Genomic DNA, 22,702 nt, shown 5'->3' with positions numbered 1-22,702 from the left:
TACCCTAAGTCACACCCCAGCACCTGGCTTTCAGATGCCTGTCTCTCCACTGCAGAGAGTTCTCAGCTTCCTCTCTGTCTAGAGTTAGTCTTATTCTGTTGGTTTGCACAACTTGTTAAGCTGAATGTAAAATAGGGATAATTAACTTAGTAAGGACTTAGAAACTCTGAGTCAAATGTACAAACCTTGATTATCATCTTGAATTACTTCGATTTATTTGTGTGCAGATGGCTGGGAGATAATATTTTTTTTCTGTAATAATTTAAAGCCGCCACTATCCGGTCACATCACCAGACAATGTCTGTATGATAGACATGCTCAAAACAACAAAACCACACACACGGGAAAGGGCAGTAAAAGGTACCCCGCAAGAGGCCCACCTGTCTGATGTTTTCTTGCCACAGGAGCTAGGATAGTGCTGGTGTTGGGGGTACATTGCTAGGAAACCCTCACCTTCAGATCCTGTCAAAGAGCTGTGAAGCTTTGTCACCCTGTTGCTTTTCTTCTTTGGTGGTATGGAAATGCTCCAATAAACAAGAAAGACGTCCTATGATCATTCCTTTTCTGCGTTGGCTACAGTGGCTCAAATGCCTTTTAATTGTCTTAACAGTACTGCAGGGCACAAGTAGTGTCACCTGAGAGAATAATCCTTGCTCTGAGACACTAGTGTGTTCCAGATGGAACAGCCTGCTTGCTCTAACCATCGACATCTATGAAATCCGGCTCTCACAATCTCAATTAAAGCGAAATTCAAAAAGGTTACCTGTGTGCCCAGATCCTCGAGCTGCACCGAAGCCCCCTTCCCTTTATCCTCTGGCCACAGATATCAGCTTGTTGCTGAAGTGTCTTCAGATTAGAAAAACTGCTTCTTGATGCTGGTTAGGAGGTACTCTGTGTTTCTGTGAGTGAAGGCTGTCCTGACTGCGGTTCTGCTGATACACCGGTGAGGTGGGTTTTCAGGACAGGCTCAGTGGACTAGATCAGATCCCTGTCAGGTCTGGGATTGTGACTTTTGAGTTGTCAGATAAGCTTTTCTGTAGACCGAGGGAGTGCTATTGCCCTTAAGCCAAATAGCTACAGAAACCTCAGCCATAAGCTTCACTTAAAGTTAGACATAATGGCTTATGCCAGTATTCTCAGACCCTGAGAGGCAGAGGCAGGAGGATCACTGCAAGTTTGATACCAATCTGGTCTCTGCACAACAAATTTGAGTTTAGCCACGTCTGCATACTGCATACCAAGACCCTGTCTCTAAGCAAACAGATGAGGAGATGGCTTAGTTGGTGACATGCTTTATGGACAATCATGAGAATGTGACTTCAGACCCACAGGACTCACATAAAAATTACTGCCTTCCCAGTGCAGAAAGAGGAGGATCCCCAGAATTCTATGGCCAGCCAGTCTAGATGAATTGATGAACTCCAGGTTCAGTGAGATACCATCTCCAAAAATAAACTTTTCTTATGTGTTTGCATTAGCTATTAAGGTGGTAAATACCTATCATGGTTAATACTATCCATAGGGCTCAGGTTATAATTGGGATATGATGATTATACTGGACCTCAGCTTACCTCCTAACTGCTGTTTAGGATTTGTTGAAAAGGAAGAAGTTTAGAATGGCAGCCAATTCTTAGAAGCATATGGAAGGGAAGCCATCTGTAACATGCTATAGAGGACTAATTTGGTGGGGGGAGGTGACATTTTAAGACAGTTGCATATAGCCCAGGATGGCCTTGAACATCTCATCCTCCTGCCTCTGCCTCCCAAGAGCTGGGATTACAGGTTTGTGCCACTGTGCCTGACTAGTAAGGACAGATTTTATAGGAATTTTGGATTGTATGAAGAAGGCAATATGAGGAGGTTGTTATGGTTGTTTGCTTTGCTGAACTGCTCTCCTCAGAGATAGTCAAAGACTGTGGTTAGGGTGTTATATATCCATCTAATACTTTTTTATTTAATGTTAGTTGGTGGAATCTACCCAGCCACCCCTACTTTGGGCACCTCTTGTTTGTGAGGTGTTTTTTGTTGTTGTTGTTGTTTGTTTGTTTTGTTTTTGAAGACTTCTTGCCATGTAACTTGGGCTGTCCTGCAACCTTCTAAGTAGACAATACTGGCCTTGAATTTGTGTCTTTGCCTCTGCTTTCTGAGTACTAGGATCACAGAGTATACCCCATGTTTGGCCCTTTTGTGGTTTTTTTTTTCTTTTTTTTTCTCCGAGACAGGGTTTCTCTGTGGCTTTGTAGCCTGTCCTGGAACTAGCTCTTGTAGACCAGGCTGGCCTCAAACTCACAGAGATCCACCTGCCTCTGCCTCCCGAGTGCTGGGATTAAAGGCATGCGCCACCACCGCCCTGCTTCTTTTGTGTTTCTTACATCTAGCATCTCTCTCTGGAGTGTACACTTCTAGACTCTTCAGGCTGGAAAGCAAATTGAATTCTTTCTTGTCTAAAATGAGAAAAGCCACTAGAAGCCTATTTATAGGTCTTGGCTACCTGGGGAGTGTTACTTTATCCTTGAGACTGATCAGCTTCAGATTTCCCTGACTGCTAAGTAGGTTATGGAACTGGCAGCCCTCTGAAATGACAAATGATGGCAAAGGCATGTTAGCTTCATAGGAGCTCAAAAATGTTTTGTATTTGTTGTGGTCCTCTAGAGGAACTTAACTTGCAGGTGAATAATACTAAAATGGCTTACAGACTGTAGTCCAGCTAGTCCAACAATGGCTTTCTACCAGTGGGAGGTCCAAGAATCCAGTAATGATTCAGTGCCCAGCTCATCTTCAGTATATGCCAAAATCATGAAGAAGTAGCCTCTAATGCCAGTGAAGGAATAGACTTGCCAGAGAGAGAGCAAGCTTCCTTCTTCCGTGTCCTTTTTACAGGCTGCCAGCAGAAGATGTGGCCCAGATTAATAGTTGGTCTTCCCACTTGGAGTGATTTAATTAAGGGAAAACAAAACAAAATAAGAACAAAAAACCCTCACAGGTGTATCCAGCCACTTGGGTTTTAGTCAATTCAAATATAGTTGAGTTGACAACCAAGAACAGCTGTTACAGTCTCCATACATGACTTCTGCTGTTATTTTCTTTTTTTTTTAATCAATACTTTATTTATTTATTTATTATGTATACAATATTCTGTCTGTGTGTATGTCTGCAGGCCAGCAGAGGGCATCAGACCCCATTACAGATGGTTGTGAGCCACCATGTGGTTGCTGGGATTTGAACTCAGGACCTCTGGAAGAGCAGGCAATGCTCTTAACCACTGAGCCATCTCTCCAGCCCCTATTTTCATAGCTACTTTCTAGAAACTTCTCTGCAGTGTACTCTGTCCTGGACTCACTGCCTCTGTGAGCCAGGTGTCTGACACTGGGTAGAAGTTTTCTTTCTTTCTTTCTTTCTTTCTTTCTTTCTTTCTTAATAAATCCTTTTTTTTAAAAAAAGATTTTACTTATTATGTATACAGTGTTCTGTCTGCATGTACACCTGCAGGCCAGAAGAGGGCACCAGATCTCATAGATGGTTGTGAGCCATCGTGTGGTTGCTGGGACTTGAACTCAGGACCTCTTGAAGAGTAGTCAGTGCTCTTAACCTCTGAGCCATCTCTCCAGCCCATGGGTAGAAGTTCCATTCTTACCTAAAATCTTAACTTTTCCCACTGTGGAGAAGTCACTCACAGTACTGAATACATAGAACCAACTCACTTGTACCTGTCGTTCAACCTTACTGTTCCCAGGAGGGTGGAGGTTGCCTTATCTACGTGGGGCTGTACTAAACACAATAAAATGGACAGTACTTCACTTTGACCAGGTGATTTGATTTTTGTTTTGCTGGTTTCACTTACTAACACTTTGTTTTTATATTTTATTTTAAAATAATTAGAAAGTATGTGATCAGAAATGTCAAGTGCATACATGAAAAAGGTTTTAGAAAACCAAACATGTATATATGACATGTTGTCTAGGAGACAAAGGGGACTAACGAGAATGGAGAGGATGCGACAGCAAAGGATCAGGTTGTGGGAGGAACATGTTCAACGTACATTGTATGTGAACACGAAAGTATCCTTACAAAGTTTGGTACTGTGTACAATAAATATAACCCAGACAGGTGGTGCTCACCTTTAATCCCAGCACTGGGGAGGCAGAGGCAGAAGGATTTCTGTGAGTCCGAGGCCAGCCTGGGCTACAGAGTGAGTTCCAAGATGACCAGGGCTACACAGAGAAACCCTGTCTGAAAGACAAAAACAAACAAACAAACAAAAAAAGTATAACTCAATTAAAACCAAATAGCTTCAGATCCTCCCTTTCTCCCTTCTCCCTCCCTTTCCTACACACATGCTAAGCAGGTATTGTACCACTAAAGCTGTGTGAATTACTGTTGTTACAGTTTGTTGCTGGGGAAAGGATTCAGATTATTATCAGACAGTTGGGAAGCTGTGGTAGGAATTCCAGGCTAGTCATAATCAGTAGTAATGACCCTGTTCAAAGCAGAGCAAAACCCAGAGTCATCTAAGAACAGTTTTTCCTGGGACAGCATCACCACTACTGTTGACCTTTTACCTCCAGCCCCTCCAGCCATGTGACCAATACCTTCACTTACTTGTTCCTCTGGAGTCTGGAACTGATTGATAGTCCTCGCTCCGCAGCCTCTATAGCAAGTCACCTATATAGTCTTGTGGCTGAAGCCTCAGGCAAACACAACCCTCATTTCAACCAGATCATTCCAAGGGCCTGGAATTCACTACCCAAAAGCCCAACCTTCTTTATTATACAAGATTTTTATTTTTTAGCTGGATCTTGCTATGTCTCAGACTTTTCTAGAACTCACTAGGTAGCCCAGGCTATCTTTGAACTTAGGTCGATCCTCCTGCCCAAGTACATTAGAGCTCTTTTACCATGTCTCACTTCTCTCTAAAATTTGAGCAGTGTTATTTCTAGGTGGTAAAGTTGTCCAGTTTCGTGTGTCTTCCTTACAACATTCACTGTTGTTTGACACTTCATTCGATTAATAGTCTAAACAATTAACAAAATTGTAAAGTTTTTAAAAGAGATAAAAGTGAAACTAATCTTTGGGCCAGCAGGGTGGCTCCGTGGATGAAGGTGTCACTGCCCAAGCCTAGTGACCTCACACTCACTCCTGGAACTCACAGAACTGCAGGAGAGAACCGAGTCCAAGGTTCTTGACCTCTAGCATAATGCCATGCATACACACAATAATAAGATTTTATTTAAAAAAAATAAAAAAGAACTGGGCAGTGGTGGTACTTACTTTGAATCCCAGCACTCAGGAGGCAGAGGCAGGAGGATCTCTGTGAGTCTGAGGCCAGCCTCAAACTCTCTGTGAGTTCCGGGACAGTCAGAGCTACACAGAGAAACCTGTCTAGAAAGTCCAAAAAAGAAAAAATTGGGAAAAAATAAAATAAATAATAAGAGGGCTATCAAGGTAGCAAGTGTAAAAACTGAACAAGTAAATCTCTGACTGGGGCAGGTGAGCAGGGAGGGAAGCAATAAAAGAAGTGGGACAGTTCACAGATAGGTAGCCTTTAAAGACAGCTTTGAAAATAGAAGACAGTCAGAAACCAGGGAGGGGTGTGTAGCTCAATGGGACCAATTTTCCTACTATGTGTGAAGGCTTGGTTAAATTGCCAGCTCAGAATAAAAGAGGAGGGAAGGGGGAAGGAAAACTAGCTGGAACATTCATAGAAGCTTCACAAATGGTAATTGTTACTATAATTTTACAAATAGAAAAAAGACTAACATCTCAGTGGATGGTGGAAAATTGAATAAGACAGTAGGGCTGGCAGGATGACTCACACACACACATGTACACACACACACACACACACACACACAATAAATGTTTAAAAAACAAACTTGTTACTTCATCTTCCCTATTACAAAAAAGACAGAGGAGCTGGTCAGTGGTGGCACATGCCTTTAATTCCAATACTTGGGAGGCAGAGGCAGGTGGATCTCTGTGAGTTTGAGACCAGCCTGGTCTACAAGAGCTAGTTCCAGGACAGGCTCCAAAGCTACAGAGAAACCCTGTGTAGTGGCATTTCAACTGTATTTTAATAAATAAAGACTGCCTGAAGATCTGAGAGTAAAACAGTCCCACTGGTCAGCCTTACAGTCCAGGTTATGGTAACACACACCTTTAATCCCAGTAGCCACACTAGTTGCCATAGAAACTGGGCACTGCATGCCTTTAATGATTTTAGTGCGCTTCTTTAATCCCAGCCCTAGAAAGGATTATAAAATGGGAGGAAACAGCTCTCAGCACAGTCTCCTTCTGAGATTCCTGGAGGCAGGATCGCCATTTCAGACTAGATCAAGATAAAAGCCCGTGACTGGCTGTTTTGTTTTTTGGATCTTCAGGTTCACCCCAATTTCTGACCCTGAGTTTTTATTAATTGTGCTTCAACCCTACCTCAAAAAATAAAACAACAACAACAATAAAAAAAGAACAAAAAAGACAGAGGGCCTGAAAAGGCTATAAATGATACAGATACACAGCTAAATACACAGGTAGGCTTTTAAGATCTTTTAAAATAACATTATTTATTATGTGTATGGGGTGGGGTATGTGTGTGTGCCGTGACAAAAGTCGAGGTCAGAGGACAACTCTTCAGGATTCACTTCTACTATGTGAGTCCCAGAGATGAAACTCAGGTCCTTAGTGGCAGCAAACATCTTTATCTGCTGAGCCAGCTTTTACAAACCTCAAAGTGAGGTTTTTTGTTTTTTATTGTTTTGTTTTTTGTTTTGAGACGGGGTCTTGCTTTGTACCTGTCTGGCTTGCTATTTGCTTTATGTGGCCTATGCTGGCCTCAAACTCATGGTAACCTTCCTGCTTGAACCTCCTGGTGCTTGGTTTACAGGAACTCTCACCACACCCAGTCTTCCAGAGATTGAATTAATTATTAAATTTTTAACAAATGGTCCAAATTGAGCCCTCCTCCCAAAGACTGTTTCTGTCCATATTCCAGAGGAATTAGGAGCACCCAGAGTTCAAGGTTCAAATTTATTGACACATAAACCTCCCCCAAAGATATTACTAGGAACTGAACCTAGAGACTTATACATGCTGAAGACATGCTTTATCACCGCATTTGACTGTGACTTTAAGTGGTGCTGAGCTGTGAGTCTAGTAAGGGCCAGAATGTAATGCCCCCAGAACCAGGAACAGCCCTTAACTCTGTGCCAAACCCAGATCCCCACATCTGCTTATGATCCACCTAGTGCTCCCACTCAGTGGATAGAGTCGCCATTTCTTAGAAGGCGGGCGGGCAGCTCACATGATTTGTTTAGAAATGGGTCACTGCTTTCTAGGCACAAACTCTACCACTGGCCACATTACCTGCTCCTCAAGCCACTCGGCTCTCTGCATTTGCTTAGAAGTGGTCTGATTCTCGGGTGGTCTGTCTCCACGTGGATGTCAGGACTGCACGACACTAAAATGACAGGGTGAAGGGATGTGAGATCATGCATTACACAGGCAAACTCTGTTTAATTTTTACTCAGGTTGCCATATTTTTGTGTTTGTGAAAATGCTTATTTCCTGCTCTTTCTACTTAAGGACAGACATAAACCCTCATAAATATTTTGGTACATTTGAGCTTGTGTTCCAGCACACCTGTGTACTCTCACCTTGAAGTAGGACAGGTGTAGGACTGGTCTGGATGGGGACCTAAGGCCTGTGTTCCTGCCCTGCTGCCTCAGTCCTCAAAGCCAACTTCTCCACAACACTTGCTCTTCATTTTTAAAAGTAAAATTCCAAGTGGCCCTAAGGATGATGAGTTTGAGACACACAGGTTGGTTCTGAAAATCTCCCTGGCTTCTATGGAAGATGCCTCTACTGGGCAGGTATCGACAAGGTGCCAGGAGGATTCTTGCTTTCTACTCAGGGTAACTTGTCCCTATGTCCTGGCTCCTCAATGAGCCTTTGTCCCTCTGCAGCCTGTTAGTTTTGGCTCCAATAGCCTCTGGATCAAGCCCAGATCCCAGGACAAGCCAACAGAAATGACTCTTTGAAGACAAAAAGTTGGAGTACTGGAGGAGAGACAAGGTGGAACATTATCCTTCGACTCACTCCTTAGGCAGAGTTTAATAACCACATTTGCCCATCTGGGTTTGTGACAGAATTGACTCATTTACAAGTTTCTGTCTCTGTGTGTGGCTAAATGCCTTCTGTGATTAACTAGAAGGCCTATAAGGTAGGCTGTGCCTGAACTTTTATCCTTGTTCTAAAAAAAAAATGCATTCCTATGTTTTTTTGTTAACTTTATTTTTTTTTAAACAATTGTTTCTCATTTACATACCTATCCCAGTTCCCACTCCCTCCCCTCCTCCTGTTCCTCCCACATTCCCCCTACCCCAGCCCGCCATCCACCACTCAGAGAGGATAAGGCTTCCCAAGAGGAGTCAGCAAAGTCTGACACATCGCTTTCAGGCAGGACTGAGGTCCTCCCCCATATATCTAGGCTGTGCAAGATATTCCTCCAAAAAAAAAAAGGGGGGGGCTCCAAAATGCCAATTCAAGCACTAGGGATAAACCCTGGTACCTCTGCCAGTGGCCACACAGACTACCAAGCCACACAACTGTCACCCACATTCAGAGGGCTTAGTTTGGTCCTATGCAGGTTCCCCTGCTATCAATCCAGAGATAGTGAGGTCTCACTAGCTCAGGTCAGCTGTTTCTGTGGGTTTCCTCACTATGGTCACGACCCTTTGCTCATGTTATCTCTCCTTGCTTTCTTGAACTAGACTCTGGGAGCTCAGTTCAGTGCTTACCTGTGGATCTCTGCATCTGCTTTCATCAGTTGCTGGATGACGGTCCTATGACAATTAAGGTAGTCATCAATATGATTACAGGGGAAGGCCAGTTCAGGCACCCTCTCCATTAGTGCTTAGGGTCTTAGCTGGAGTCATTCTTGTGGACTCCTGAGAATTTCCTTAGTGCAAGGTTTCTTGCTCATTCCTATATTTAATTAATTAATTTTTACCCTCTCCCTTTGTATGTATATGGAGACCTAGAGAGATGGCTTAGTGGTTAAGACTGTTTGCTGCTCTTACAGAGGACCTGATCTCTTCTAGCAGACCTGAGTTCAGTTCTCAACACCCACTAGAGGCAGCTCCAGGGAATCTGACTCCCTCTTCTATCTATTCTTCTAGCCTTTGCAGGCACCTTGTGTGCGCGCATGTGTGTGTGCGTGTGTGTGCGCATGCTTGCCCACGCACATACACATTCACAGGCATACACATAAATAAATCTTAAAAACAAAAACAAATGGAGCCACAGTGTAGTTCACTGAAATTGCACCTGCATAAGGTCCTAAGTCAATACCCAGCATGGTTTTAAAAAAAAATAGGAAGCTATACTACAATTCATTGCTGGTTTTGTTTTCATTTAACAATGTCCCTTATAGATTTTTGCCTATCAGCATTATATGTCAACATACTTATGTTTTTTAGATTACCTTAGAATGTTCAACTATGTACATATACTTGTATTTTAATTAATCTCTTTTATTGAACATATACTTCATTCCCAGCCTCTTCCTACAGTTTAATATCCCTTTATTTATGGCTTTGTGCTCATGGTTAAATGGATTTGCAGAATTAATTCCTGCAGGGGAGATTTTGGCTTAAAGTAGTGTACATATAAAATATAAATAGACAGTTGTCAGCTTTAAAAAGACTCTGTTGTTTTTGCCCATAATTACCCTCAATGGCAGCTCAATGATTAGACCCCTCTTCCCTGTCCTGGACTGGTCTGGAAAGGCTGTTAGCTAGGATTTATCTTGGTACAGGTTTTCCAGGGATTTGAAAGGACATGGTGGAAGAAAATTCATCTCATGGTGGCTAGGGTACAGAGAGACAGAAAGAGACTGGGGGCAGGGTATTTCTGGGATGTTTCTCCAGACCACTTTCCTTCATCTCGGCCAGTGACTCTCAACCTGTGTGTCCTGACCCCTTTGGAGGTCGAACCACCCTTTCACCCTAGGGGGTCCCCTAAGACCATTAGGAAATATAGCTACTTACATTATGATTCATATCAGTAGCACAATTACAGTTATGAAATAGCAATGAAATAATTTTATGTGTGGGGTCACTACATCATGAGGAACTGTATTGGAGGATCACAGCATTAGGAAGGCTGAGAACACTGGTCTGGGAATTCCTCATTTTAAAATTTTATGTGTACGGATGTTTTGTGTGCATGTACATCTATGTACATGTGTGCCTGGTGCCTTTGAAGGCCAGAGAAGGCATCAGACCCCTTGGAACTGGAGTTACAAATGATTGTGAGCCAACATGTGCGTGCTGGGAACCACAACAAGTGCTCTTAACCTCTGAACCATCTCTCCAGCCTCCTAGACACCTAGACATTACCTCTTAATTTTTTTTTTATTTTTATTTTTTTGGTTTTTCAAGGCAGGATTTCTCTGTGTAGCTTTGGAGCCTGTTCTGGAACTCGCTCTGTAGACCAGGAGGCCTCGTATTCACAGAGATCTGCTGCCTCTGCCTCCTGAGTGCTGGTATTAAAGGCATGTGCCACCACCGCCCGACTCTCCCTCTTAATTTTTATCAACTCCAAACAGTGCCATCAGATTCTAACTATTTATCAATGGATTAATCCAGTTATTGAGAGAGTCCTCAAGATCCAGTCACTTGCCCCAAAGCCCCAGCTCTGACCATGCTACATTGGGCAGCAGGACTTCAACACTTGAGTCTTCTGAGGAGACACCTCGTAGCTTTGTCTGTTTCTGGCAGCACTGTTACAGCATCTCAAAGCTATTGAGATATCCATTTATTAGCAGGTGAATGGATAAACAGAATGCAGTCTGGCATATGTTGTGTGGCCTTTCCTGGGAGATGTAAACAAACATTTATCACCCTAGATAGGATACTCATGACAGAGCAGAAAGTGTGATTCTACTCACATGTGTGTTGTGAAGCCTATGAATTTAACTGGGGATACACAGAGACCCACCTAAGCTTACAGTTCAGAGGTTTAGTCCAGTTAAATGTTTTCCTTTATAAGAGTTGCTGTGGCCATAGTGTCTCACAGCATTAGAAACCCTAACTAAGCCGGATGGTGGTGGTGTACCCTCTTAGGGTAACAGGCAGAATAGGCAAATAACTCATTCCTGGGGCTGAGTCAAGTATCAAATTCTGCAGGACTTTTCCTCTGGAAGCGCCCAGCTTCTCCAGAGCAGTATTGGTGAAGCCTGCCCATTGATTTTCAGGAAAATAGGAAAAGGTGGGAACTGAAAATCTCATATTGAGTATTCAGACTTGTACTTAATCCTGCAGGCTTCAAAGAAAAAAAAAAAACTAGTGAATAAATAAAATGAGCTACCAGATGATGGTTAAAGTATTCCCTTCATTGCTAGTCACACTGGGAGTGGATTGTAAACTAGTTACCAGCTGGTTGGTTGGTTGGTTGGTTAGTTGTTTGGTTGGTTAGTTGGTTGTGTGTTTTTTGTCCAGCAGGGTGAGTATGGGCAGGAAAGGAGAGGTCAAACCTGACCATCTCCGCCTGGTTCCTTTTATGCTGGAGATGCCCACTCCAGTGAGTGAGGCAGGGTTGGGGTGTTTTACCAGTGGGTAGTCCTCCTGGAAACATCAGGAAGAGTAAAGTAATGAAATTTGGTTGAACAGATGAATGGACCCAGAACTATAATTGGTAGCCTGTATTCCCTCTGCTTGCTTCCTTTTTGGAGAGAAGGCTTGAGCAAGAATCAGTGTCTAATTCTACCTCGGCAAGCAGAATCCATGACCCACTCCCACCCTCCCTGTTTTCTTGATTATTTAGTGCCTTCTTTTTGAGGCATGCACTTTAGTTTTCATTCTAAAGCAGTCTCTTGCCAGACCTTTGAAGAATTCATGGTTTGCTAGTTCTGTACAGCAGAAGTTTAAGACTGGCCTTTGCTGTTCTGTGAACTTCTTTGGTGTCAGGAACCCTCCTTCTAGGAAGGGGCACGGCAGAGTGTATGAAGAAAGCACCTCCATGTCTGCACTGGGCCAGCAGCCCCAAGATGAGTCAGAGCTAGACCAGGCCTTTTCATAGGTTGGGGGCGGGGCTAAGTACCTGGTGCGAGTTCCTTGGAACCATGGCTGTGACACGAGGACAAAGTTCAGAAGTATGGGCTAGAAGAAGCTTCCAGATACTAGGGAGAGGATCTTATTTATTTTCTTTAGTATTTCTGATTATGTTTTTGAGGAAGGCTTATGTTTGGACTATCTGAAAGATATAGGTGAGCGTGGGAAACAGAAGTCTAATTGGAGAGACTTCTGGGTGCCCTGCTTTTGGTGTTCTCTCAGGGGTGATTGACCTGCAGCTGCCTCATGGAGTCTTTTAAAGCAGCTTTTCCTAGTTTTGTGGGAAACGAGACTTGTGGTATGAGAAGGACTCTTGTATAGAAAGCTCCTCTTCCTTCTGTGAGGTGCCAAAGAGCTCAGTAGGAAAGAAACTGACAGAAATTTATAGTACTTCTACCACTGGGCTATAGTCCCCTACTTTCTTCACTTTTTGTAACCTTCGATATTGTGTAGCTATGTGGACCAGGCAGGTTTTTGACTAGTTTCTTTATGTGTCTATACCGCCATCTGCTGGGTGTAGAGATATTACAGAAATTTTCAGTGATGGTAGACATTTAGAAATTGTGTGTTCCTGCTGAAGTTTTCCTGTATTTGCCATAAGTATCTTGAACAAGAGAAATGTCTCAGTAAACAGTGGGGAAGAACCAAGAAACCCTCACACTGTTTATAGTTCAATATCTTTCTCTATATATCTTCTACTCCCATCATGATACCTCCTTGAAGATGCTATGTAGTCTGGTGGAAAAGAGGCTGTCATAGCACACTGGCCCTCTTTTTCTTAGGTACACAGCAGAGGTTAGATTGGCATAGGTCAACTCGGTGATTAACTCCTCACGGATATTGACAAGGCCCTAGCATCTGTTTCTTCCTGGGTCCATGGTTCCATCCAGCTCTTTTGCAAATGTCTCTGAAGTAGTTAGTACTCAGTCAGATTCTGGTACTGCTGAGCACATGGCACAAGCCTGGAATCCTAGGCTTCACCAGGAAGGAGTTTCAGATAGAGCAAAGGAGTTTTTAGTTTAGTTTAATTTAGTTTAGCTCCTTAATTTCTTTGCGTAATAGAACTGCATGCCAGCCAGGCCAGGAATTGCTGGAGGACCTTGCACAGGCTGGGAAGGAGGATTACTTTGTTGAGCTAATAACTCTTGTCCTCTGCCTGCAGTCTTGTCTGCACTGGCCCCACAAGGATCTTCCATCTCTGCTAGGTCCATTTGTGTTATGAGCCAGCGGGAACAGCGATGCACTTCTTTTTCTTGGCCTTAGCTTAGGTTTTAGCCCTTGCATTGGTCTTCTTTCACACAGGACCTGAGATGGCATGGGCCTGTTCCTCACCTGCATCCTTCCTCAGTCCGTAGGTCTTTACTCACAGAGTAGGTATTTAACACTTGTTGGCTGAGTAAATGGAAAGCCCATGGCTCTGTCGCTGCTTCCATGTATAGTAGGGCCACCTTCCTCAGGTGTCCTGTGTTCCTAAGACTGAAGTAAGCACAAAGAGTCTTCCTCTTTTACATGCATCCCCATGTTTACATGTGCAGACACACCCTCATCCAAATATTATTAAAAATACTGTGGAGGAAGTACGTTATTGTGATTTTTACCCAGCAAACAGAAGCACTAGAACACCTCTTTGCCAACATAGATGTGCAGCAATGGGCCAGAGGCAGTGAAAGCTCCAGACCTGTAAGGCCCAGCTATGGCCTTAACGTCACAGATGGAGCTGATCAGTTCCAGAGGGTGGGTTAGATATGCCTTTGGAGTGGCGGCTGGAAGAAGAGGGAGCAGAGAGACGCTTCAGAAGCTCCTGACCCTTTGGGAGGGACTGCTGTCATTGTGTCTCCCAGATACTAAGAAAATTGTGCTCCCTGGATAGTGGTGGTGCACACCCTAAATCCCAGCACTTAGGAGGCAGAGGCAGGCAGACCTCTGAGGCCAACCTGGTCTACAGAGTGAGTTTCAGAACAGCCAGGACTACACAGAGAAACCCTGTCTCGAAAAACCAAAAAAAAAAAAAAGAAGAAGAAGAAGAAGAAAAGAAAGAAAAGAAAGAAAAGGAGAAAGAAAGAGGATGTGCTGTGACATTTTCTAGGAGTGGGTCACAGTTCTCTTTTCTTTTTATCAAAAGTATTTATTTTTAATGTATAAATTATGTGTATATTTGTAAATGCATTGTATGTCTGGTGTCTATGGAAGCCAGAGAGAGGCCATCCAATCCCCTGAAACTGGAGTAACAAGCTGTTGTAAGCCATCACGTGGGTCCTGTAAACTTAACACTGGTCCTCTGCAGGAACAGCAGCTATTACTCTTTCGTGGCTGAGCTATCTTTGAGCTCCAGGGACACAGCTTTCATCTGACATTATCCAAAGCCTGAGCCCTGAAGGTGTGGTAGAAAGCAATGAAAAGTTCTGCCAGGCGTTCAGCAGGAAGCTTTCCTTGTATATTAAGCTTCCAAGTTTACTTAATGTCTTGCTCAGACCCCTCTTTAAATACTTGAGCTTCCATAACTAGGCACATCTCTGCTACTCATGTGTTCTTTCTGAGTAAGTTTGAAGAAGGAACAGGGCTGTGACCTGCCATCAGAGAGATGCTCCTCAACACCCATATGAAGTAAAAATAGTGCCTTACTGTCTCAAGCCCTCAGAAGGAGCTGCTTCGGAGAGGCCAGCACTGGCCCAAAGCAGATGGTGTTAAAGCAGTGTCTGAAGGGGGAGCTGGGCCATAGGAAGAGTTCTTTAAAGAGGAAGGCGCATGTGTGTCAGACACAGAGCAAAGAGGGGTGGACATCTCAAGACTGGTCTCAAAGCCCCTATTAGTGCTATCTTTAATTGTAAGAGTATGCCTCAAAATTCTTCTAGAATTAGTTACTGGGGAGATGACTCAGTGGTTAAGAGCACATGATGCTCTTTCAGAAGACCCAAGTTCAGTTCCCAGCACTCATATCAGGAAGCTCACAGCAACCTATAACTACAGTTTCAGAAGATCTAAAGCCCTCTTCTGGCCTTCGTGGGTACCCACACATAAGTCTCTCTGTCTCTCACACACACAAATTTAAAAATAAATTTAAAAAAGCTCTGTACAGTAAATTGAAAGCACTCACAGACCAGGCTAATAACCGGCAACATGAGCTCTCTGGTGGCACAGCCATCATAGTGGTTCAGTTTCCCAGGTGCTGTACCAGCAGCTACCTCCGAGCAGCTGAGAAGAATCACTTCAGATGGCTTGAGATGGGCCAGTGGTGACTGAGAAGAAAAGAAGTGGGCCAAGACCTGGTAAAGAGTGCCTGGTTTCCATAGTCAATTGATGTTAGTCTAGGCTGTCTTTGAATTCACAGTCCTCTGCCTCTATCTCCTGAGTATTGGGATTAAAGATGTATGCCAACACACCTACTAATGTGCCTTTTAAATATTTAATTATGAGAAACTTTAAGGGTAAGCAAGAGCCCAAAGTATCCACGTCTGATCACCCATTGCAGCATGTCCTCTAAGCCTCTCCCCGTACGCTCTAAGGAAATCCTGGAGTGACTGTGTTGGTCAGGCTTCTCCTGTAATGGATCAACCAAGGGTTCTTGAGTCTGGAATGATTGGGTCTCACTTTTACTTCTGAAGACCTACTGACTCTCTCCTCTTTGTCTTGCTTTCCAGTGGGAAATTAGTGTCTCCAAAGTGGAAAAACTTCAAGGGCCTGAAGCTCCAGTGGCGGGACAAGATCCGGCTCAACAACGCCATCTGGCGGGCATGGTACATGCAGTGTAAGTGTGTTGCCAGCCTGGCAGTGGATGTACTATGCCACAAGGGCCTCAATTCTGTGGGATCAGAGCTCTGCATCTTGGAGGCCTGAGTACCTCGGATCTATAGCCTGCTCTTAAAAGATGTTTGCAGCAAAATATTTCCTTAGCAGTCTGTGATAGGAAACCAAGTGATAATAGATCCCAGGAACCAGGACATTCACCAGCCATCAGGCAGAGTCAGCCGACAGAGCCCAGAGTCTGGAGGAACAGACATGTGAGACCCTGACCATAGTGTGTAGTGCATGCGGGGTTCTTTTCAGGAGAGTTGGGAGAATGTAGCCAAAAGGTGACACCTGAAGAGCCAAAGAGCAGCTTCTGCTTCTAGCAGGTTAAGAATGCCACTGTAGAGCCCTTATTCCTGGCCTAGCTTGAGGATGGGAGGATGTGGGTTTGAGGAGCGGGCTGGACTTTCCTACTCGCTAGCTGCCTTGTATGGACGAGCAGCTTCATTTCTTAGATATTACTGACATCCTTTGCCTTGGGCCTGCATGCTTTCAGTTCTCAGAGCTCTGCATTTCTCCAGTGTGTAGTATTTTGGGTAGAGCTCCTTCAGCGGTCTTGGTGTAGTTACAACGTCTCTCTTCTCCCCAACCAGACTTGGAGAAACGCAAGAATCCTGTGTGCCACTTTGTCACTCCGCTAGATGGCTCTGTTGATGCCGACGAGCACCGCCGGCCAGAGGTACTTACCCAGCAAGAGGCTGAGCAGAGGGTGTGGGAAAGGAAGCCTGTCTTCATTTCTCGAGAAACAACCCACCAAAGGACCAAATTCTACAGGAGAAACCGCAGGGAATAGAGGAGCCTGTGCTAGTAGTTGACATGACCTTGAGAAGGAGCAGTGGCCTCCAGAAGATTCTATCTTAGACAGACTGACCTTATAGGGCTTCATTCTCTGCTTTCTTCTGAGGGTTACTCAGGGAAAGCTGACTGTGTAGCAAAAGAAGGCACATACTCATGCTCTGGGTCATCCCTAGTACCACAAGCAAAACCACCTCTCCAGAATGTCAGAGAGAACTCAGTGTCCTTCAGCTCTCACTGCAGGTGCAGCCAGCTGGGGCAGTACTCTCCTAGCATGCACCAAGCCCTGACTGCCATCTCCAGTACCACATAAACTGAGCGTGGTGTCAGAAGCCTGCAATTCCAGCATGTGAGAGGTAGAGGCAGGGAAATCAGAATTTTAAGGTCATTCTTGATATACAGGGAGTTTGAGGCCAGCCTGAGCTACATGAGACCCTGTCTTTGGGGGGGGGTGACAAACAAACAAACAAAAAACTTATAGGGGATGAAAAGAGGTTGAAGAAAAAGTGGCTTTATATATATATATATTTTTTATTATTTTGGTACTAAGGATAGAATCCAGGGCCTCTTACATGCCAGGCAAGTGTTTAACCATTGAGATATACCTCCTGCACCAAAAAACTAATTAAAAAATTTTAAATTAGATTTATTTATTTGTGTGAGTCACAGCATTTGTGTAGAGGTCAGAGGACAACTTCTGAGAGTACTTATTTTTCATCATGTGAATCCCAAGGATTGAATTCAGGTCATCAGCCTTGACAGCAGGTGCCTTTACCCACTGAACCATCTCACCAGCCCTGATTTTCACTCTCTGAGAGCATGGCAGAGAGGGGTATTGGTGGGCCATGTGTGAGTTTCCTTAGCATCCTCAGGCAAGGAGGAATGCTCTCTGCCTCCTCTGAGTGCTGTGTGATTACCCTGTACCCAGTGCAGAGTCACCGTTGGTGTCGTGGGTGTTGAAGCAAAGATACATTTTTAGCCTGAGTTCAAGTTGTAGCTCAGAAGAGAAGAGGTGTGCCAGTAATTGAAGCCTTCTGACCAGGAGAACCTTCTGAGGCCACTTTAGTAATGGGTACTGGGTGGTCATGGGCTGAGATCTGATCATCATCCAAGACCTGATTTTCATTTTGGCCTCTCGGTTATAGGCCATCACCACAGAGGGCAAATACTGGAAAAGTCGCATTGAGATTGTGATCCGGGAATATCACAAGTGGAGAACCTACTTCAAGAAAAGGGTAGATATTGGCAAGGGCTCTCAAAAGAACATGTTCTGGAAGCTCTGGGGGCAGGGTTGGGGCTGGGTAGGCAGGAGGTGGAAATGTATTCAGAATGTAGTCTGAGGCCCTAGACTCCACAACTACCCCACAGTCACGGAGCATGGTGTGGGAATATTGTACTTAACACCAAACAGTGACTATGGTTTCCTCAGCCATGAATAGGGTTATTTTCTTCTTTGGGCCCACATTCAGGGGATGATGGCCAATAGAATCCCATTCCCAACTCGCTTCCCATATAGTTCACTCACATGTAAGGAGGGGAAGTTGGGGCGTTCCAGGGTTCTTGGTGGCTGCCTCATCTTGCTCCCTTTGCCCACAGCTACAACAACACAAGGATGAGGACCTCTCTAGTCTGGCCCAGGTAAGTGAGCTTGAGAGCCCTGCATCTTGTCAGGATGCAGCAGTGACTTCTGTGCCCCAAGAGAGTCCTATAGTAGAAGGCCAGACTTGGGACAGCTCCTTCTCAGGTGGAGGTCCTGCAGGTGGCCAAGAAAACAGGCACACTCTCTGCCTTTGCCTCTTAGGAAGCATGCCCCTTTCATGCATGCCAGGACTGAGGATAGTAAGTCCAACTGCTTTGAGTCTTTTTCCCCTGTTGGCTAGGATGATGACATGCTCTATTGGCATAAACATGGAGATGGCTGGAAAACTCCAGTCCCCATGGAGGAGGACTCACTGCTGGACACAGATATGCTCATGTCAGAATTCAGTGACACCCTCTTCTCCACACTTTCTTCACACCAACCGGTGGCCTGGCCCAACCCACGGGAAATAGGTAACTAGTCTCTGTCCTTGGACAACTGGATTCCTTTTCTGTGAAGATTCCTCTAGGCCAGGCTTTAATCAGGGCACCTCTGAGCTGTTGCTTGGCACTTATTTAGACTACGCAAGGGAAAAAAGAAGGATTGCCCAAGCGCCTTGTCTGGGGTCCTGTGCAGTTGCATGGGAAGAGACTAGAGATGGAGCCTTACAGGGGTGACTACTGTTCTTTTAGTCCCACTGTGAGAGGTCAGCAGGCTCTGATCTGACCCCGTCTGTGTTTCTGATACTGTTCTTGTAGTGCAGGAAGTGACATCCCACCTGGAGACCATCAGTCTTGTAGGTCCTCAGGACAGAGCCACAGATGGACAGTGAGAGCAGGGCCAGAGGGCTGTGGGGATGTAGAGTGGGTGTGCCTAGCTTCATGGTGATCCCAGTACTGCCTGTCTTTTCTGTCTCCTGAGGGTAGAGAGGACATAGCTATCTAAGAATGGCCACAAACCCCTAAGAATGTAGAAATCTCAGGCAACTTCCTACAGTTCTTAGAAGGTTCCAGAACTAATTGTTTGTTTTCCTTTGACCTTATTTGAGGTAAAAATCATTCCCTTCTCTAACTTGTAATTCTTGCAGCACATTTGGGAAATGCAGACATGATCCAGCCAGGCCTGATCCCTTTGCAACCCAACCTGGACTTCATGGACACCTTTGAGCCTTTCCAGGGTGAGAGTAGCTCTTGCCCCTCCCATATCAGACTGGTGCCCCTTTTGTAGAGAGGACAGTTGAAAATGGGTGTAAAGGAAAGGCTTGGAATTTTTCAAAACTGATTTTTTTTTTTTCTGATAGTAACTGCAAAGCCTGGAAAAGCTTTCTGAGACATTTGAAGGGAGTTGGCATTCTCAGAGAGGGTGTTAGTGTTTTATTCCTGCTGGGAGCATCGCCTAGGCCTTGACTGTGGGCAGTTCCTTATGTGGACAGCAGAGAGCGCTATGACACAGCCACTTCCCAGTAAAGTTTGGTCAGCTCCTTGAGCTCTGCCGTTCTCCAGGCCCGAAACACCTGGTATTCCAAATGGTTCAACCAGAATCGTCTGTCTATAGAAAAAATTATCTTTAGGAGGGATAGGGTGGGAGTCAGGCCCCTGTCTATGTGTCATAATTCCAGCAAATGGTAAGCTCACGGACTTAAAGACTCCCATGTTCTTTTTCAGATCTCTTCTCTTCCAGCCGATCCATTTTTGGCTCCATGCTGCCTACACCTCCGTCAATACCTGCCCCAGATCCCAGCAGCCCACCTTCTCAGGTAGAGGAAGCTGGGGGAGCAGGCAGGCATGGCAGATACAGGGCTATCATCCGACTTTACCGCCAGAGCTAGGGTAATGCTGTGACCATAAATTGACAACACGCTGGGACCATTGCTGGATCCAGTACTGAATGCATGTGAATATGCAAAGAAATTATGGAACCCTCTTTGAAAGCATCCTTAGCTTCCCACAAGGTGGGAGACTATACCAACAAAGTCATTTTCCTAAGGCCCCACGTAATCTTTGTCCAGCCAGCTCTTTTCTTTATTTCCTTCTCTCTCTCTCTTTCTCTCTCTCTCTCTCTCTCTCTCTCTCTCTCATCTTCTTTGGTGTTTTGCTTGCATGTATGCCTGTGTGAAGATGTCAGGTCCCTGGAACTAGACTTACAGTTGTGAGCTGCCATGTGGGTTCTGGGAATTGAACGTGGGTCCTCTTGAAGACTAACTAGTGTTTTTTAACCCTTGAACCATCTCTCCAGTCTCTAGCCAGCTCTTTTCCAAGACAAGATTAGTTATAGAAGAAAAAGCATGGATCACTAATACAAATATATTGTGTAAACTGAAGGGTGATGGTGCACACCTTTAATCCCAGCACTTGGGAGGCAGAGGCAGGTGGATCTCTGTGAGTTCAAGGCCAGCCTGGTTTACAGAGTTCCAGGACACCCAAAGCCACACACAGAGAAACCCTGTCTCGAAAACAACAACAATGAAAAAGTATATGGTTTTTATTTTTATGTAGCAATTAATTAAAGATAATTACAGGTGTTAGGGCTACAGAGCTGAGCAAGGCATAGTTCTCTGCCCTGGGGAGCTCTCAAGTTGGTGATGTATTCAGTTAGTCATCCGGTAATCTGGCACCTTCCCCACCCAGCTCAGATAATCATTTCTTCTGTAGAGACTTGAGATCTGCACAGGTGATTCCTCATGGCTTTTCTACTCAGGAAGAGCTAGCCTGACTGGAAGTTGATACTTGAAGCTGTCCTGGGGGGAACCCCTGAGCAGCTGTGGTCTAGGCTGCTTCTACTGTGTAACAGAAGATGGCAGAGACTGAGGGCAGACCTTAACCAGACTCTGGAAACCAGATATCCCTAGGCTTCCGTCCAGCTCTGTGTTATCATTAGTTCCTAATGGAAACAAGACCCCTGCTGACACCCAGGGAACACAGATCCGTTTCTCCAGCAGATCAATGTGTTGGGCATGAGAGGTAGCACTTTTGTCCCTTGGTCCCTTCATCTCCATGTCCACAGTTAGTCTCTGTGTTATGTAGTGCTAAACGGTGAGAGCTAATTATCCAATTGTATCTTTGTTTCTTCGTGTTTCTTTCTTCCTCAGGGGAACATCTTGCCAAATACAGCTCTTCCCACTGTGAGCCTGCCCAGTAGCCTCATTGAATCTTCTGCAGCCCCCTCCCTGAATTCCTCCGACGGGCAGGGTTGTGAACACACCTCCCAGACTGTGGATCCATTTATTCAACCTGCAGACTTTGGTCCCTCTGAGCCACCACTGAGTGTCCCACAGCCCTTCCTCCCTGTCTTAACTATGACCTTACTTTCCCCTGGCCCTGCCCCAGCACCTGTCCCAGCTGCATTGCCCTTAGTCTCCCCTCCTGCCTCTACTCTGAGCTCTTCAACTCCACCAGCTTTCCTGCAGCCTCAGAAGTTTGCTGGAGTCAGCAAATCAACCCCTGTAATTACCCACACAGCCTCTACTACTCTTACCCGTGATGCTTCTGCTACCACCTTCAGCCAGAGCCAGGGTCTTGTTATCACAGCACACCACCCAGCCCCCTCTTCATCCCCTTGTGGTCTGGCACTGTCACCTGTACCCCAGCCACCAGTTGTGGGAGCTCCCCAGCCTCATTTAACTTTTATACACCCCAAGCCTGTGTCCTTGACTGGAGTGAGACCCAAGCAACCCCCCAAAATAGTGCCTGCTCCCAAACCTGAGCCTGTGTCCTTGGTATTGAAGAATGCCTGCATTGCTCCAGGTGAGTTGGATTAGGGTTATAGCCTGCCAAGGAGTCATGTTTTCCTTCCTCAAAGGCTTTACGTTTGTGACACCTCCCTCCACATTTAAATGGAACAGAGCAATATGGTAGTTCATATGTGCGCTCTCTCTATTCTATATGTTTAAACATTAGTCTAGTGTTATCTGGGTGTCGTGACAAGTGCCTGTAAACCCAACATTTGAGAGGTTGAAGCAAGAAGATTTTGGACTTGAGGCCAGTCTGAGTTACATAGTAAGTCCCAGGCCAGCCAAGGCTATATAATGAGACCTTATTTAAAGAAACTAAAATTGGGCTGGTAAGGTGGCTCAGTAAGAAAAGACATTTGCTGCTAAGTCTGACAACCTGAGTCTGATCTCCAGGATCCACATGGTGGAAGGTGAGAATCAGTTTCCATAAGTGTTCTCTGACTTCCACACACGTACTATGACACTTGCATACCTGCACACATATACACATCACACCAAATGAATAAAATATAATTTAAAATTTAAAGGAAATAAAAATAAGAATTAGACTTGAAAATGTGGTTTGAGAATACATGGTCATGGGCATCTATCTCTTTTTAGGGGATATAGTAGGACTCAAGTAAAAGGTACGAGAATAATTCAGATGCCTTGATGCCTTGGTTTCCCTGGCCGTCTGCAGCTCAGCAGTTTTGTTAGTAGTAGCTA

General features: G+C 44.8%; 1 protein-coding gene across 2 annotated transcripts in view; it reads left to right on the top strand.

Moving 5' to 3' along the window:
• Nucleotides 1-22,702, top strand: part of LOC121446025 (MLX interacting protein) — a 60,009-nt gene that overhangs the window by 26,609 nt on the left and 10,698 nt on the right. For both annotated transcript variants that reach the window (XM_041648320.1, XM_041648321.1), the window contains exons 2-9: nucleotides 15,746-15,852; nucleotides 16,487-16,572; nucleotides 17,834-17,923; nucleotides 18,285-18,326; nucleotides 18,569-18,740; nucleotides 19,355-19,444; nucleotides 19,932-20,023; nucleotides 21,356-22,010. In XM_041648320.1, the coding sequence (XP_041504254.1) occupies nucleotides 15,746-15,852; nucleotides 16,487-16,572; nucleotides 17,834-17,923; nucleotides 18,285-18,326; nucleotides 18,569-18,740; nucleotides 19,355-19,444; nucleotides 19,932-20,023; nucleotides 21,356-22,010 (1,334 nt within the window). The remainder of the gene's footprint in view (nucleotides 1-15,745; nucleotides 15,853-16,486; nucleotides 16,573-17,833; nucleotides 17,924-18,284; nucleotides 18,327-18,568; nucleotides 18,741-19,354; nucleotides 19,445-19,931; nucleotides 20,024-21,355; nucleotides 22,011-22,702) is intronic.

This window comes from Microtus oregoni, unplaced genomic scaffold (genome assembly GCF_018167655.1).
Source record: "Microtus oregoni isolate MIOR12 unplaced genomic scaffold, Mior012 000003F_ref0000135, whole genome shotgun sequence".
Lineage (NCBI taxonomy): Eukaryota > Metazoa > Chordata > Mammalia > Rodentia > Cricetidae > Microtus > Microtus oregoni.
Note: the sequence above shows the minus strand (reverse complement) of the source record. Positions and strands in the feature narration are given on the sequence as shown.